The 13,460-nt window shown below is 49.3% G+C and overlaps 1 protein-coding gene across 5 annotated transcripts in view; it reads left to right on the top strand.

The window, feature by feature from the left end:
• LOC146796457 (solute carrier family 68 member 1-like) overlaps window positions 1-13,460 on the top strand; it is a 166,833-nt gene that overhangs the window by 51,952 nt on the left and 101,421 nt on the right. For all 5 annotated transcript variants that reach the window (XM_085629036.1, XM_085629038.1, XM_085629037.1 and 2 more), the window contains exon 4: window positions 10,014-10,751. In XM_085629036.1, coding sequence (XP_085485162.1) covers window positions 10,014-10,751 — 738 coding nt within the window. The remainder of the gene's footprint in view (window positions 1-10,013; window positions 10,752-13,460) is intronic.

Below are 13,460 nucleotides of genomic sequence, written 5' to 3'. Positions count from 1 at the left end.
AGCGCCACATCCGACGCGTCCGCTTCCACCACGTAGGGGAGATCCGGATCGGGGTGAGCCAACACCGGCGCCTTACCAAAGGCGCTTTTCAGGGCCTCAAAGGCTTTGTTCGCTTCAGGGGACCAGACAAACTCCTTGGACTTCCTCAGTAGCTGTGTGATTGGGGCCACCACTCCTGAAAATCCATCTATAAACCGCCTGTAAAAGTTGGCGAAGCCAATGAAACTTTGGACGTCCTTCACGCTTTGGGGCACCGGCCATTCTTTCACCGCCTTGATCTTTCGTTCTGCCATCTCCTGTCCCTCTGGACTCAGCATCACTCCGAGGAATTCCACGGATGTGACGTGGAAGTCACATTTGCTGAGTTTACAAAACAGCATGTTTTCAGGCTCCGTCAGGGCATACAGCCTGCCGCTGGGAACGCTGGCCCCTGGCACCAGGTCGATCTGGCAGTCAAACTGTCTATGTGGTGGTAGCACTTCCGCCTTCACCTCATCAAATACATCCTCAAAACTGTGATAAGCCTGGGGGAGAGCCACATCTTTTTCTGCCGCTGTAGCCACCGTCTGACTCCCGCTCTCATCTGCGTCAAGGGATTCCGTTCTTATTCCACAATGCAGGATGCAATACGGTGACGTCATTTCGATGCGATGTGTTGGCCAATCCACAAAGGGGTTGTGTTTCTGTAGCCACGGCAATCCCAATATGACGCCATATTGGGGCGCTCGGATGATGTTAAAATCGATTTGTTCCAAATGGTTCCTCCCATATCTCATCGGAAGGACCCCCGTGTGCTGTCCGATGGGCCCCGTCACCAATCGCCTTCCGTCTACCGCATAGACGTCTTCGGGTACTGCTTTGGGAAGAAGCACTAGCCCTAGCCTGCATGCCTCGTTGTGGTCCATAAACATGCCAGTGGCCCCTGAATCCACCATGGCCACAACGGGTATCCACTGGTCATGCACTCCCACGTGCACCGTGATAAACAAGTGTCGTTGTCCCTTAGTGACCGAGTTGGAAAGTGAAGGGATGGATGAGTGACTCCGAGATGCCCCTTCTCTGGTCTTGGAGTCCTCTAGTTTTCCGCCGGTATGTCCACCACGGCTGTTACCGCCCGGTTGGCCCGATAACGTGACGTCTTCTGTTTGGCAGGGCATTCACGTACGTAGTGGCCTTTTTTGCCACAATATAGGCACAATCCTTGTTTACGGCGTGACTCTTTCTCCGTGGCTGTGAGGCTCGCTCGTATTGCGCTGATGTCCATGGGTTCTCCCTTGGATGCGGTGGAAGTTTCAGGACTTCCCACCGTCACATAGGATGGAAGGGATTTTCCTTTTCTCCCATGATCCCCCTTTCTTTCACTTAGCCTATGTTCCAGCCGTAATACCAGGTTGATAAGGCCCTCACATGTCTTGGGTTGAGGGTCAATATGAGCCACGGCGTCCTTGAGCTCATCGCACAGCCCTTGATGGAAGAGCGCCGTCTGTTTAGCAACAGGCCACTTGGTTTCCGCAACCAGCCTTCGGAACGCGTTGAGATACTGCACCAGGTCGTTGGATCCCTGTCTCAACTCAAGCATTTCACGGTCCGCCGTGTACGAGTCAGCCCTTCTGTCGAATACCTTCAGGAATTCCTCGCGAAAAGCACCCCAATCACATAAGAGGGGGTCGTCCCTGCTCACCAGAGGTACGGCCCATTGTGCCGCGTTTCCAGCCAAATAGGATATAAGGAAAGCCACACGAGCCTGACTCGTGGGGAACGCCTTTGGTTTGCACGATAAATGTAGCGCCACTTGTGTGAGGAATACCTGCACTGTGTTAGGATCCCCACTGTACCTCTCTGGTGTTGCCAAGGGGATGGCTACCGGCATTTCCACTACTACCGCAGGGGTCTGGTTCGTGAGGGAGGTGCTGGGCGTGAGCGGGTCCATTTGGATAGCATCCAGTCTGGCTTTTACATCGGCTGTTTCTTGCCTAGAGGCAGCCACTTCAACTTGCATGGCCGCTAAAGCAGCCAGCACATCATCAAGTGTTGCCATGTCTGTTATCGACCGGGAGACAGTTAGTGTTATTAGGGTCGGATATTTTGTAACGCCCTGAACGTCTCAGGATCGTTTAACAGACACGACAATGAGGACGCAACCACTTGTGAAGGGTTAGTTCTTTTAATGAAGGCAAATAAAATACAAAGAACAAACAAAAGTTATAGTCACTGGAATCCTCCAGGCTAAGTACGTTACCAGCCCACAGCACGGATGGTCCTAACCGTCCTCTGCATATACGCCGATCCCGGCGTATGCCAACAGAGGGCAGAAATGAAATGGCCGACAATGCCAATCGGTAGGCTGTGAGGGGCACGAAGAGTGTTGGGGAGAATCGAGGAGTCAGGGAAACACCCAGCCGGCGTCTCTACCTGAAGGGAGCAGCCGCTCAACCTCTTCCTCAGACTGCACCGGGACGCGGAGTCACCTCCTGGTGATGCGTCACCGATACCCCAATCACAAGCAAGAAGACTGAACCGAGAGCAGCCGCTCGATTGATCCTGTGGACTTCCGAGTCTGTAACGCGGCAAACACCTCCTGGTGTGCGTTACAGCTGGCAGTCCCTGTGTCTCTGGTCGGGCTGGGAGTTACGACTCCAACCAGCAAAAGCGCCACTGCGCTTGGACTCAGCCGAGTCAAAAAGCGAAGCTCAATGGTTGACCGGTAGAGCTTCCGGGTCCTTCACAGGTGACGATGGGGCAAGACACGGCCCAGGGAGTAACGACTCGACCTACCTCCGTTCTTGCCTTACTGGAGCACCACTCCGGAACACTGCTCTTCACGAAGCAGGTACGTCGGTGTAAACACAATATCCGACCGCCTTGTACCTCCCGGTTCCTCCCTTTATAGGGCGTGTTTTCCTTGAGTTATGTAACAGCTCTCCTGTTTACATAAGGGCGTGTTTCCCTTGAGTTATGTAACAGCTCTCCTGTTTACATAAGGGCGTGTTTCCCTTGAGTTATGTAACAGCTCTCCTGTTTACATAAGGGCGTGTTTCCCTTGAGTTATGTAACAGCTCTCCTGTTTACATAAGGGCGTGTTTCCCTTGTATGACAGGAATTCTTGACATCCACGCACCAACTTTGGACGAGCACATCCAACGCCTCCAGGCAGTGTTCACCCGGCTTCAAGAGCAAGGGCTGACCCTCCACCGAGAAAAATGCGACTTCCTACGCAAGGACATCAGTTTTTTCGGCTACCGGTTTTCAGACCAAGGAATTGGCCCGGACCCAGAAAAGGTCAAGGATATTCACGCGGCCCCCGCCCCCACGTCGGTGACAGCAGTCCGCAGCTTCCTCGGGATGGTCACCTACTGCGGGAGGTTCATCAAAGATCTGTCTGACCTCACCGGCCCCCATCGGGACCTCACAAAGGCGGCTGCCACCTGGGAGTGGGGCCCGGCACAGCAAGAGGCATTTCAGAGGACCAAAGCGAAACTATCGGCCGACACCACCCTGGCCTATTTCGATCCCCGCAACGAATCGCAACTCGTGGTGGACGCCAGCCCGACAGGCCTGGGGGCCGTGTTAACCCAACAACAAGCATGCGGAGAGTGGGCCCCCATTGCATATGCGAGCAGAACCCTCACCCCGACGGAGCAGCGGTACTTGCAGATCGAACGAGAGGCCATCGCCATCCTGTGGGGATGCTGGCATTTCCACATTTACCTGTACGGGCACCCCTTTGTGGTCATCACAGACCACAAACCTATAGTCCCGCTGTTCCAAGGTTTCTCCACACGCCCCCCTCCTCGCATCGAGAAATGGGTGCTCCAACTCCAGGAATTCCAACTCACGGTGGAGTATCGGCCGGGCACCCAGAACCCTGCTGATTTTCTGTCGAGGCACGCACGCACTGCCACGGACTCGGAAGCTGCAGAAGCCGCGGCCACGGAGGAATACGTCCGGATGATCGTGGAAAGGTCACGCCCGCTACCGATCTCTCTGGAGGAAGTGGCGCGAGTCACCAAAGATGATGACTGCCTACAGATCGCCATCCAAGCCGTCACGTCAGGCAACTGGAAAGCACTCCAAAGCCCATCGTCATTCCGCACACCGGATGCCCAAGCGACACTTAAGGCCCTCCATCAAGTCCGGAACGAACTGTCCGTATCTCTGGAAGGATGCCTCCTGAGAGGGCCCCCGGCTGGTGCTACCTAACTACCTCACCCAACAGGCAGCCCTCCTGGCGCATGGCGCGCACCAAGGCATTGTGAAGTCGAAGAACCGCCTTCGGAGCAAGCTCTGGTTTCCCGGCCTCGACAAGATGGTGGAGACAATCGTCCAGCGATGTCCTGTGTGTCTAGCGACCAGCCTACCCAACCCTCCAGCGCCAATAATCACAGAGGAAGGACCAACGGCTCCATGGGTGCGAGCCAGCGCGGACTTCGGCAGCCTCCCCGGGGGAAAGTACATGCTGGTGGTGGTGGACGATTTCTCGCGATACCCCGAAGTGGAGCTCCTGTCCTCGACAGCCGCATCTGAGGTAGTTCCCAAGTTGAGGAAGATACTTGCCACACACGGCCTCATCGGGGAGCTGTGCACGGACAATGGTCCCCCGTTCAATGGCACCGAGCTGGCAGAGTATTTGCAGTCCCACAGCATTAAGCACCGACGCGTAACCCCGAGGTGGCCTCAAGCTAACGGGGAAGTAGAGAGACTGATGAGAACTCTAAACAAGACAATTCAGATCGCACTGGCGGACGGCCAGGGCATAGAGTTAGCCCTCTATCAATTTCTACGGGAGTACCGGGTGACGCCCCACTGCACCAAGGGGATTGCTCCAAGCCGCCTCTGTTTCGGCAGAACGGTCACCGACACTATTCCACACCATCCCAGGTGGGCGTCAGCACCGACCCCGCCTAACCGGTCCATGGAACACAGGACAAAAACCAATCGCGAAGCGTCCATGAAAAGAAGAGCTGCCGACAGCCCCATCCAAGTGGGTGACCGAGTGCTGGTGAGAGACCGCCATCCAGGGGGAAAGTTCCGCCTGCCATTCGAGCTAGACCCCTGGACAGTCACGAGGATCAGCGGAACACTGATCACGGCGGTCAGGAATGGAGAAGAGGTCACGAGAAACGTGTCGTTCTTCAAGAGGGTCCCAGGCGAAAGTGAGGAAGAGTCACCCGAGCAAGAAGACTACTGGCCGGCGGCGCCCCCGAGTCCCAGAGAGGCCACGGAAGAGTAGACAGCTGCGGCAGGAGAGACTCCACGCAGAGTCGAAGACAAGGAGTGCGTTTTGACCACACCGGCCCAAGGAGATCGGGAATCGCAAGGGACACAGAGCTGCCCCAGCGTGGTGGGTGCAGACTGTTCAGAAGACATGTTTCCGACTCCTTCAGAAGGGCGTAGCCAGAGCAGGTACCACCTACGCCCATGCCCGCAGCCATCCCAGAGGTACCGAGACTTTGTGGCCCGATGTCAACTCCCGAAGCGGAAGTGAGCTGCACCAAGACCAAGTAAGACTGTTCTTTTGTTTGTTCAGGAAATCTCCAGAGACTGGGCTAGAGACTCTAGAAAAGTTTGTTGTTATGCATAATGTTTGTTCTGTTTTTGCATTTGTGGGTAAAGGAGGAATGTAGTGTTTGCCAGTGGACCCTACTACTGTCACGGGGGTCCCTGGCAATTGCGAAAGTAATTTCCCCCCCTGAGCGTGCCCACCGTGGACGTGTCTGACGTCCACACGGGAGGCACGTGACTTGAACAAATAAATGGCCCGGAGTGCTGGGCGTGGCAAGCAGTGTTCTAGCCACCACTTGTTAATACATGTGTCGTGGCTAATGATTTCTAGGCCCCAGGCCCCAACATCACAGGCACCAAGGTCCTCGCCATCTCTCCCGTGCCACCTCCGATACCCATGAAGCCGGCCTGATCTGTTCCTGATGCCATCTTCTGACCCCAAGCTAAATTGTGTCCTTTTCAGGCCTGTGGTTTAATATGAAATTAAAAACGTGCAACCAATCATTATTCAGCATTGACCCAAATTCTATGTCTTCTCCACAACACCGGCCCTATCTAAGGCTATTTGATTGCCTTCGGATCTGGTTCTGATGCATTTCAGCACGTACCTAATGTCCATCATGACACTGATGCAAGAGAGGGGGATCATTTACATTCCACTCACGATACTTGCTTGTATATATTTGGATTTACAAAATGCCAGTGAGCACGCCCCTTTTAAAGACCCTCCCCCCCCCCCCCCCATCACTTTTTGAAACCCACTTTTATCCCTGCAAAGTTGTTAATGTTAACCTTGCAGATAGACACACCTCCATGAAGTCCATGTATGCAAGGTCCTGGGAGAAGCTATGGCCTATTGTGGTATCAGATGGACCAATATTCTGCCAGCCAAAGTTTCATATGTTTTTTGTTTGTTCTTTTTATTGGCGCAGCAGGAACTTGCGGTGGGCTCTTTAAAGGGTTATTTGTCTGTTGTATTGGCTTTTTGTGTTACTTGACCAACAATCTGTATTCAAATTGCTGGATGTGACCCGTTTTATAAAAGGTTTGACTTGTATGTTTTTCCAAAAGGCATTTGTTATGCTTCAAAGGGATTTAAATTTAGTTTTAATATTCCTCAATGGCACACCCTTCTAGTCGATGCGCAGCAGCTTCTTTTCCTCATTTTCGTCACGTCGGTTAACTGCATGTGCTTTAAGTACCACCCCCGTCCACCACATTCTTCCTGGACAAATTGGTGCTGAGGACCCATGCGCCATTCTACTAAAGGTTGTGACTCCCTATCCCATTGGCCAATCCATCACTCGGCCAATCTTTTTTTCTTTGCCTTAGCGATCAAAAGTGAAGGCGAGGCTCAATTGGCTCAGCCCTAAAAGAGCTCTGAATTTTTATAACGACCACACGAATGACCACGGTGTGGATGACAAGCTCTTTGTAGGGTTTTCTGAAGCAAAGAAAGGAATTGTGGTGCAGAAAAGGTCCCTGCCAAGGTCAAAATCTGCTGGGCACTGCCAAAAGGAACCCCAGAGGGCCTGCAACTTCATTAAACTAGAACCAAGGACACTTCGACTGCACTGGCAAGAGGGGTACCCACGGAGGATGTGTGGTTAGGCTGCACTATGTTTATCAGTGCACATCTTCACAAAACACTACTCCCTTGACAGTCCGAGCCAGTTTCCCTGCTAGGTCCTGCATGACTTGCTGGTTTGAGTCCATTCCCCAGACCCTCTACCTTTGGGAGGTACTGCTATGGTATCTATTCGAAAGGTGTGTAATCAGTTATAAGAAGTATCGATCAAAACAAGAAGTTACCCTCTCTAACACTCTTTCTGGTGGATACTCTATCTAAACACAGATTCCTCATTGCCCACTTTCCTTCCTGTTCTGTGGAGTGGACTCTAACATTTCATAAGGTCCTGAGTTAGTGATCAGCACACTGTCAGCGACTATTTGTGTAAGCATCCCAGGTCGTGGAAGGAGAAAGAATACATCGTACATCGGCACACAGGAGTAGCACTGATAGTCTGCTCCACTATGTCACTTCTGGGGTGGTATGAAGTTACAGCAAAGCCACACAGCGTCACCTACCGGTGCTAAGGAGCACTGCTGGAAAATGTCTCTGGATCCAGTCTGGCACCTAAGGGTATTCTAAAGGTGACTAATCTGCCATTAGAGTATCCCCCAGAAAAAGTGTTTCCTAAAGTAAGTAACTTGTTCTTCTAGTCTACATAGAACATGTTGCACTGCTTGTTAGAAATAGAGCAAATGTACAATCTGTTAGTAAATATTTAACTAATAAAATGTGTACCAGCTGTGACAGTTGGGTATATCTGCATGTGATAAAAGGAGAGTATGTATTCAAAGTGCTGTTTAAGATCAAAGCTCATAAAAACACTTATTCAAATTCAATTTAAAGCCATGGTAATGAACAGAAAGAGGACAGGCACTGAATAATGCCTCTATTTTCGACCCCACAAACTTCTTTAAATGGTCCAAATGGACAGAAAATCTGCCCTCTTCCAGAGACATGGCACATCTATAGCCTATTACCTCCATCAGACAGTGCTGGTTCTAGACATGGGCAGAGTAGGCAACGTCATAGGGCCCAAGGTCAATGCGACACGATGGAGGCACCCAGGACTTTGTGGGCCGGGTCTCACCGGTGCTGAGCACCCGCAGTGTTTTTAAAGGGGGGGCAGGAAACTGGTCTCTATCGGGTTCTGTTTTGTGCCCTGAGACAGGTGGTCCGTGTTTTTTCCGGACTGCAGTGACAGCAGCACAGCGATGTGCGCTGCTCACACTGCTCACTTCTCACTAGTGGAGAAATGATGGCATGACGACATGCCAGGTGAGCGTTGTAGGGGAAGGGATTTCCCTTCTCTTTTTGAAACTCAGGAGCAGCAACATTGTCGAGGTGTCACCAGGGCTTTAAGTGGAAGCTTTTTCATATTATATACAAGCCATAGTTGCTGCTTATTTATCTTATGCAACTAACAGCCATTGACAAAGCCAATAGTCCTGACTTGTCGTAGGTATGATGATACTTGTTGTATCATATATCTGGATGCAATGACAGGAACAGCAAACTACAAGTCGGGCCGCACACTATGCTAAGCACAGATTTTTACCCTAAGTGTTTTTAAGCCACGCCCTTATTTGCATTGACCACGCCACTTTGAGAGATTCCCCCCTCCCCCCAGTTTTTTCATCCCACTTAAAGCCGTGGAGGCACCCCACACCAGCCTCCTCACAACACCAGATTTGGCTCTATATCTTAGTGTGAAATGTGTCCTATTCATTTTAGACATGAGGGCATATTATGCGGTTAAAAAAAAAACACATACATCTGCCTCTAACATTCAGGTCGTTTGTGTTGTTCCTTGGGATTGTGCTAAATGTTTGCCATAAATGATGTGGGGTTAATAGCTTAATATTGGGAATTTCACGTATCAAGCAAAACATACCAGAATTACTTGAGACTATGCCTGCATAATGGAAATTTCACCTGGGCCTCTTTTCAGTGCGATCTACCCCAAGTGAGTTTAACAAGCATTGGCAAAGTCAATTTGTCTGGCGTTGACTGACAGCCTTTAGGCTTTGTCAATCTTTGTCTTGTTTTGTTTGTCAAAAACGTTTTTGTTGGGTAAGCTGCTGAGCCCTCATAAGTCTAAAGCAAACATTGGCTAAAAGCCACAACTTTCTTTTGTCTCCAATAGCACATATTTCCATAGTAGTCTGTGGTACTGAAGGGAACTATGTTGTTAGTGAATATGCTCTTTACGAAACAGCAAATTTCCTTCACTCACAGTGAGGTCAGCCAGTGGCTGAAGTGGGGTGACCCACTGCCCCATGCTGTAGGCTGTAGTGGGTGGAATCAAAATGGGAATAACAGACCAGGCCAATATATGCAGAGAGCTGGCCAAAGTCCATCCAAGTAAGCACATTGTACATATCATTTTAGTAAAATCAAAAGGTGTGGGTTTCCACCATACCTAGAAAGGAGGCCAAAGAATGATTTCTTACAGAACATATTTTATAGTATTGTGGCTAAAAGACCATTGCTTTTAGGTCTGGTCTTTGAGAGAACTTTAGCTGTCCGACAGACAATTGCTTTTCTGAAAACTCTCATACATAATATACAGACGGAGAGTGGCTTTTGGTCAGTGGACTTCATGCTTTGGGCTGGTAATTTGCCATTTGCATTTTACTTCAGCCCAATTGCAGCATACTGCATGAGGCTGTGGGTCAGCGCACTTTACTCACTGGCTCTCTTAAATTTGAGTGCCTGCACAAAGCCCAGCACAACTCCTCTGAGCACCTCTTTGTTAGTCCAATATTCATTGTGAGATTTCCTATTTTTTATGTAATTTAGTTCATTCTACACTGAATATGCGAATGCATGCATTCTTGTTATCTGATTGTTAAATACTTGTTTTTCCTAAATTTTTGAATGTCCCAGAGTTTTCACAATTTGCCATCCTTTTTCTCATGACACATGTTTCTCTTTCTAGGTAATTTATATGATATGGAATGCCTTAAATGACCCTCTTTTTGGCTACATTCAAGACAACTCCAAAGTGCCGTGTTTCTCAAAACGCCGATACTCCATTTTATATGGTGCTCCATTTTATGCGCTAGCCTTTCTGCTTCCCTGGTTTCCATGGAAGACCTACCAAGAAGGCGATTGGCTGAGTGGCGTTCACCTTGTCATTGCCCTATGTGCCTTCGATGGCATGTTGACGTTTGTTTTGCTGGCACAGTGCGCATTGTTTGCAGAGATTTCAACCAAGCATGAGAACCGCCTGCAGCTGATTACCTATAACCAGGTAGCATCATTAATTGGATCAACCAGTATCTTATTCTGTGGACTTGTGTCCAATAATATGGAAAACTTTTTGTACTTCCAAACCTTCACCATTGGCCTCGCAGTGCTATCGACGGCCTGCATGTGCTACACTGGAGTCTATGGATTTAGCCAGTACGAGCAAAGGGAAAAGTTGACTGAAAGTACAGACTCCGGCTCTGCTATGGACTCCCAGTCCTCCTGGTCCTCGGTGTTGTCCCTGACAAAACAAATCCTGACCCAAAAAAACTTTATTTTGTTTGTGATCATGAACTTCTTCCAAGTCTTTCACCTGACATTCTGCAGCAACTTCATGATTATCTTTGCAGATAACCTCATCCCTAAGGAAGCCCTGCCCTCGTTTGTAAGAAGTTTCATGTACGGTGCTGGCTTTATCTGCCCTCAGGTATGTATATTAGCTTCATTTCCAGTCATTTATTTTGATCGATCTTGCAGTGTACAGTTCAGAATCTGAAGAAATAATAATTGATGCATGTTTGACACGAGGTAGCCTATGGTCAATAAGAGGTGTAAAGCCAGCGATTAATCTTAAACCCCAGAAACTTTACTATCGCAGTGATATATCACTAAAAGCAGACGACTTGGCAATAGAGTGTTATCATGAACAGCAGGTCTTAAACCGCGAACTAATGGCCTACATCCATCTAACCCCTCAGATGCAGGGTGGGCATGGATAGAAAATAAGCCAACCCACCCATCACCATGCAAAGAGAATGCACTGAAATACACTTAACATTTAGAAAGGGCAACAACACAACCACAACACATTTGGAAGGCAGAGTTAACACCTGGTGGATGGTGATACACAGTTGTACTTATGTTTGCCTATGCTCTCCATGCTGTTTTACTGGTTGATCAGGTTATGGGCATGGCCCAGACATGCTAACAAACTGGAGTGGAGTGGCCACTATCAGTGAAGACTAGCAATGACTGCTCAAATCAGTCTAGTGATGTCTATTAATGTGTTCAGATACAGTGCCTCTGGAACCAAAGTGTACAAACACATCACATGCAACTTAATTGAAGTAGAATGCATTGTCAGTTTAGCCACCATACCATAATGCACACGTTGTAAATATTTCAGCTTGTTTCACCTCCCTGAAAACTCTTAAACAAGACAGTCCTTTTCAATTGCAGATGCTTTACACATATTCATATTTTTTGCAAGTTCAAGACCTTGAGCCTTACAGATTAGGCATCTGCTTTCCCTCCTACCACTGGGCCTGCAAGCCCTTAAGTATAGAACAGTAGTACAAGACATGTTTGTCTCTTTTCAGAGCCCATCAGGGGCCACATTATACATGCGGCACATTTTCCTTCATTGCATTGGGCGCACCTTTTAAAAGGTGCACCAGGACAATGAAGAAAAGTACGCTGTATTATGATGAGTGCACTGCCCCCAGGGCAGCAACAAACTTGTGTTGCCTTGGGGCTGCGCATTCATGTGAAAAACTGAGCGGCTGCTTTAAAGCTGCTTTGTCTTTCCACAGTGCAGGTAGCAACCCGCCTGCACTTTGAAGGGGGATTAGTGATCCCGTTGCAGGCGGGTGCAGTCTGACGGTGCACTGACACTGCACCACCTTTTAGGTGGCGCACTGTCGGCGAGCCTCCTGAGAGCTTCTTTGCCTCTGCGCCCACGTCTGTAATACGGTGCTGACGCAGAGGCAAAGGGGTTCCCTCATTTGCATGGGGCACGCACAAGCGTCCGCGGCCCCTTCTGTAATACCAAAGTGCCCCGGGGGCGTGTAAAGCAGGCGCAAACGCCCTTTGCACCCCCAGCACACTTTGTGTAATTTGGCCCCTGGTCTTGTGACCATGATAACATACCTCAACTGTGTATTTGACCTTAACTTTGTTCTCAACAGCTCTCATAGTAAGTTGTCTAGTTAGTTTGAAAGTGATGTTTACCTAACAATCTAATATAAACATATACACGATTAAAAGAGGCTCTACATAGGAAAGAGAGAGATCAGGAGGAAATTCGAGAATGTAGAAGGATGTATAACTTGGCTAGAATATCTAGAAAGAAAGAGTTAAAAGATCACGCTTGGGTTGCCCTCCATGAAGCATCCCTGAGTAAAGATAGCTCTGCATTTTGGAGGGCAGTGAATGCACCGTTTTTTACTAAATCAGATGTTGCGACAATAGCGGTCGCAATAGATGATAAAACTTGGATAGATTTTTTTCTCAAGTGTATAAAATACTACGGATTCTTTGAATACCCGGGGGGTGATCCTTCTATCTTTTTACCAATGGAACTCCATTTTAGACACGATGAGGTTATCGGGCGATAAATGCAAGCAAGGGCGGTAAGGCCCCTGGCCCCGAGGGATGATAATTGACCTGTTCAAGTCAACCCCTTTATTATGGTCTCCACTGATAACACGGGTTCTTCAAGCCTGCTGGGAGAAGGGTTTCATTCAAACTTGGTCGGAGTCTGTAATAGTACCGATTTTTTTAAAAAAAGGGGAACGGGAAAACTCTGCATCTTATAGCCCAATATCCCTATTAGACTCCTTGATGACGGTAGCAGGCAGGATAGTTTTAGATAGATTGCATGTATGAGCAGAAGAGAATAATATATCTGAAAGAAACACGTTAGTTAGATTCCTCACCTTAGAATATCCCCAGGCGTCAGGCTGGATCCGGAAAGATTTTTCGTCAGCAATACCCCTTGCGCGTCGCTAGGCGTCGTCTGCGGCTCCGCGTCCGGCGTCATGCGCCGGAATGACGTAGTCGGAGTACTTAGACGCTGCCCTCGCGCGCTGACGTCAGTTCTTCTTTTTTCCGCGCCAGACAGCGCCGATCCGGGAAGAGCTTACCCCTTTAGTCACTTTTTGACTAAAACTTTTTGGACTCTTTTGTCTACTTGTCGACTCGAACTGGTGCCGGTAGGATGCCTGGTTTTAAAGCCTGTGACTCCTGTCACCGACTAATGTCGGTAATGGACCACCATCGCCGGTGCCTTTGCTGCCTTGGGGCCGACCACGATTCCGAGTCGTGCCTCGACTGTCAGGCCTTGACCTCGAAGGTTAGGCGGGAGCAGTCCCGCAAGCTTCTCGAGCTCCGGCACTCTGCTCCGTGCCGTTCACGG

Source organism: Triturus cristatus, chromosome 10, assembly GCF_964204655.1.
Source record: "Triturus cristatus chromosome 10, aTriCri1.1, whole genome shotgun sequence".
NCBI classification, from domain to species: domain Eukaryota; kingdom Metazoa; phylum Chordata; class Amphibia; order Caudata; family Salamandridae; genus Triturus; species Triturus cristatus.
Note: the sequence above shows the minus strand (reverse complement) of the source record. Positions and strands in the feature narration are given on the sequence as shown.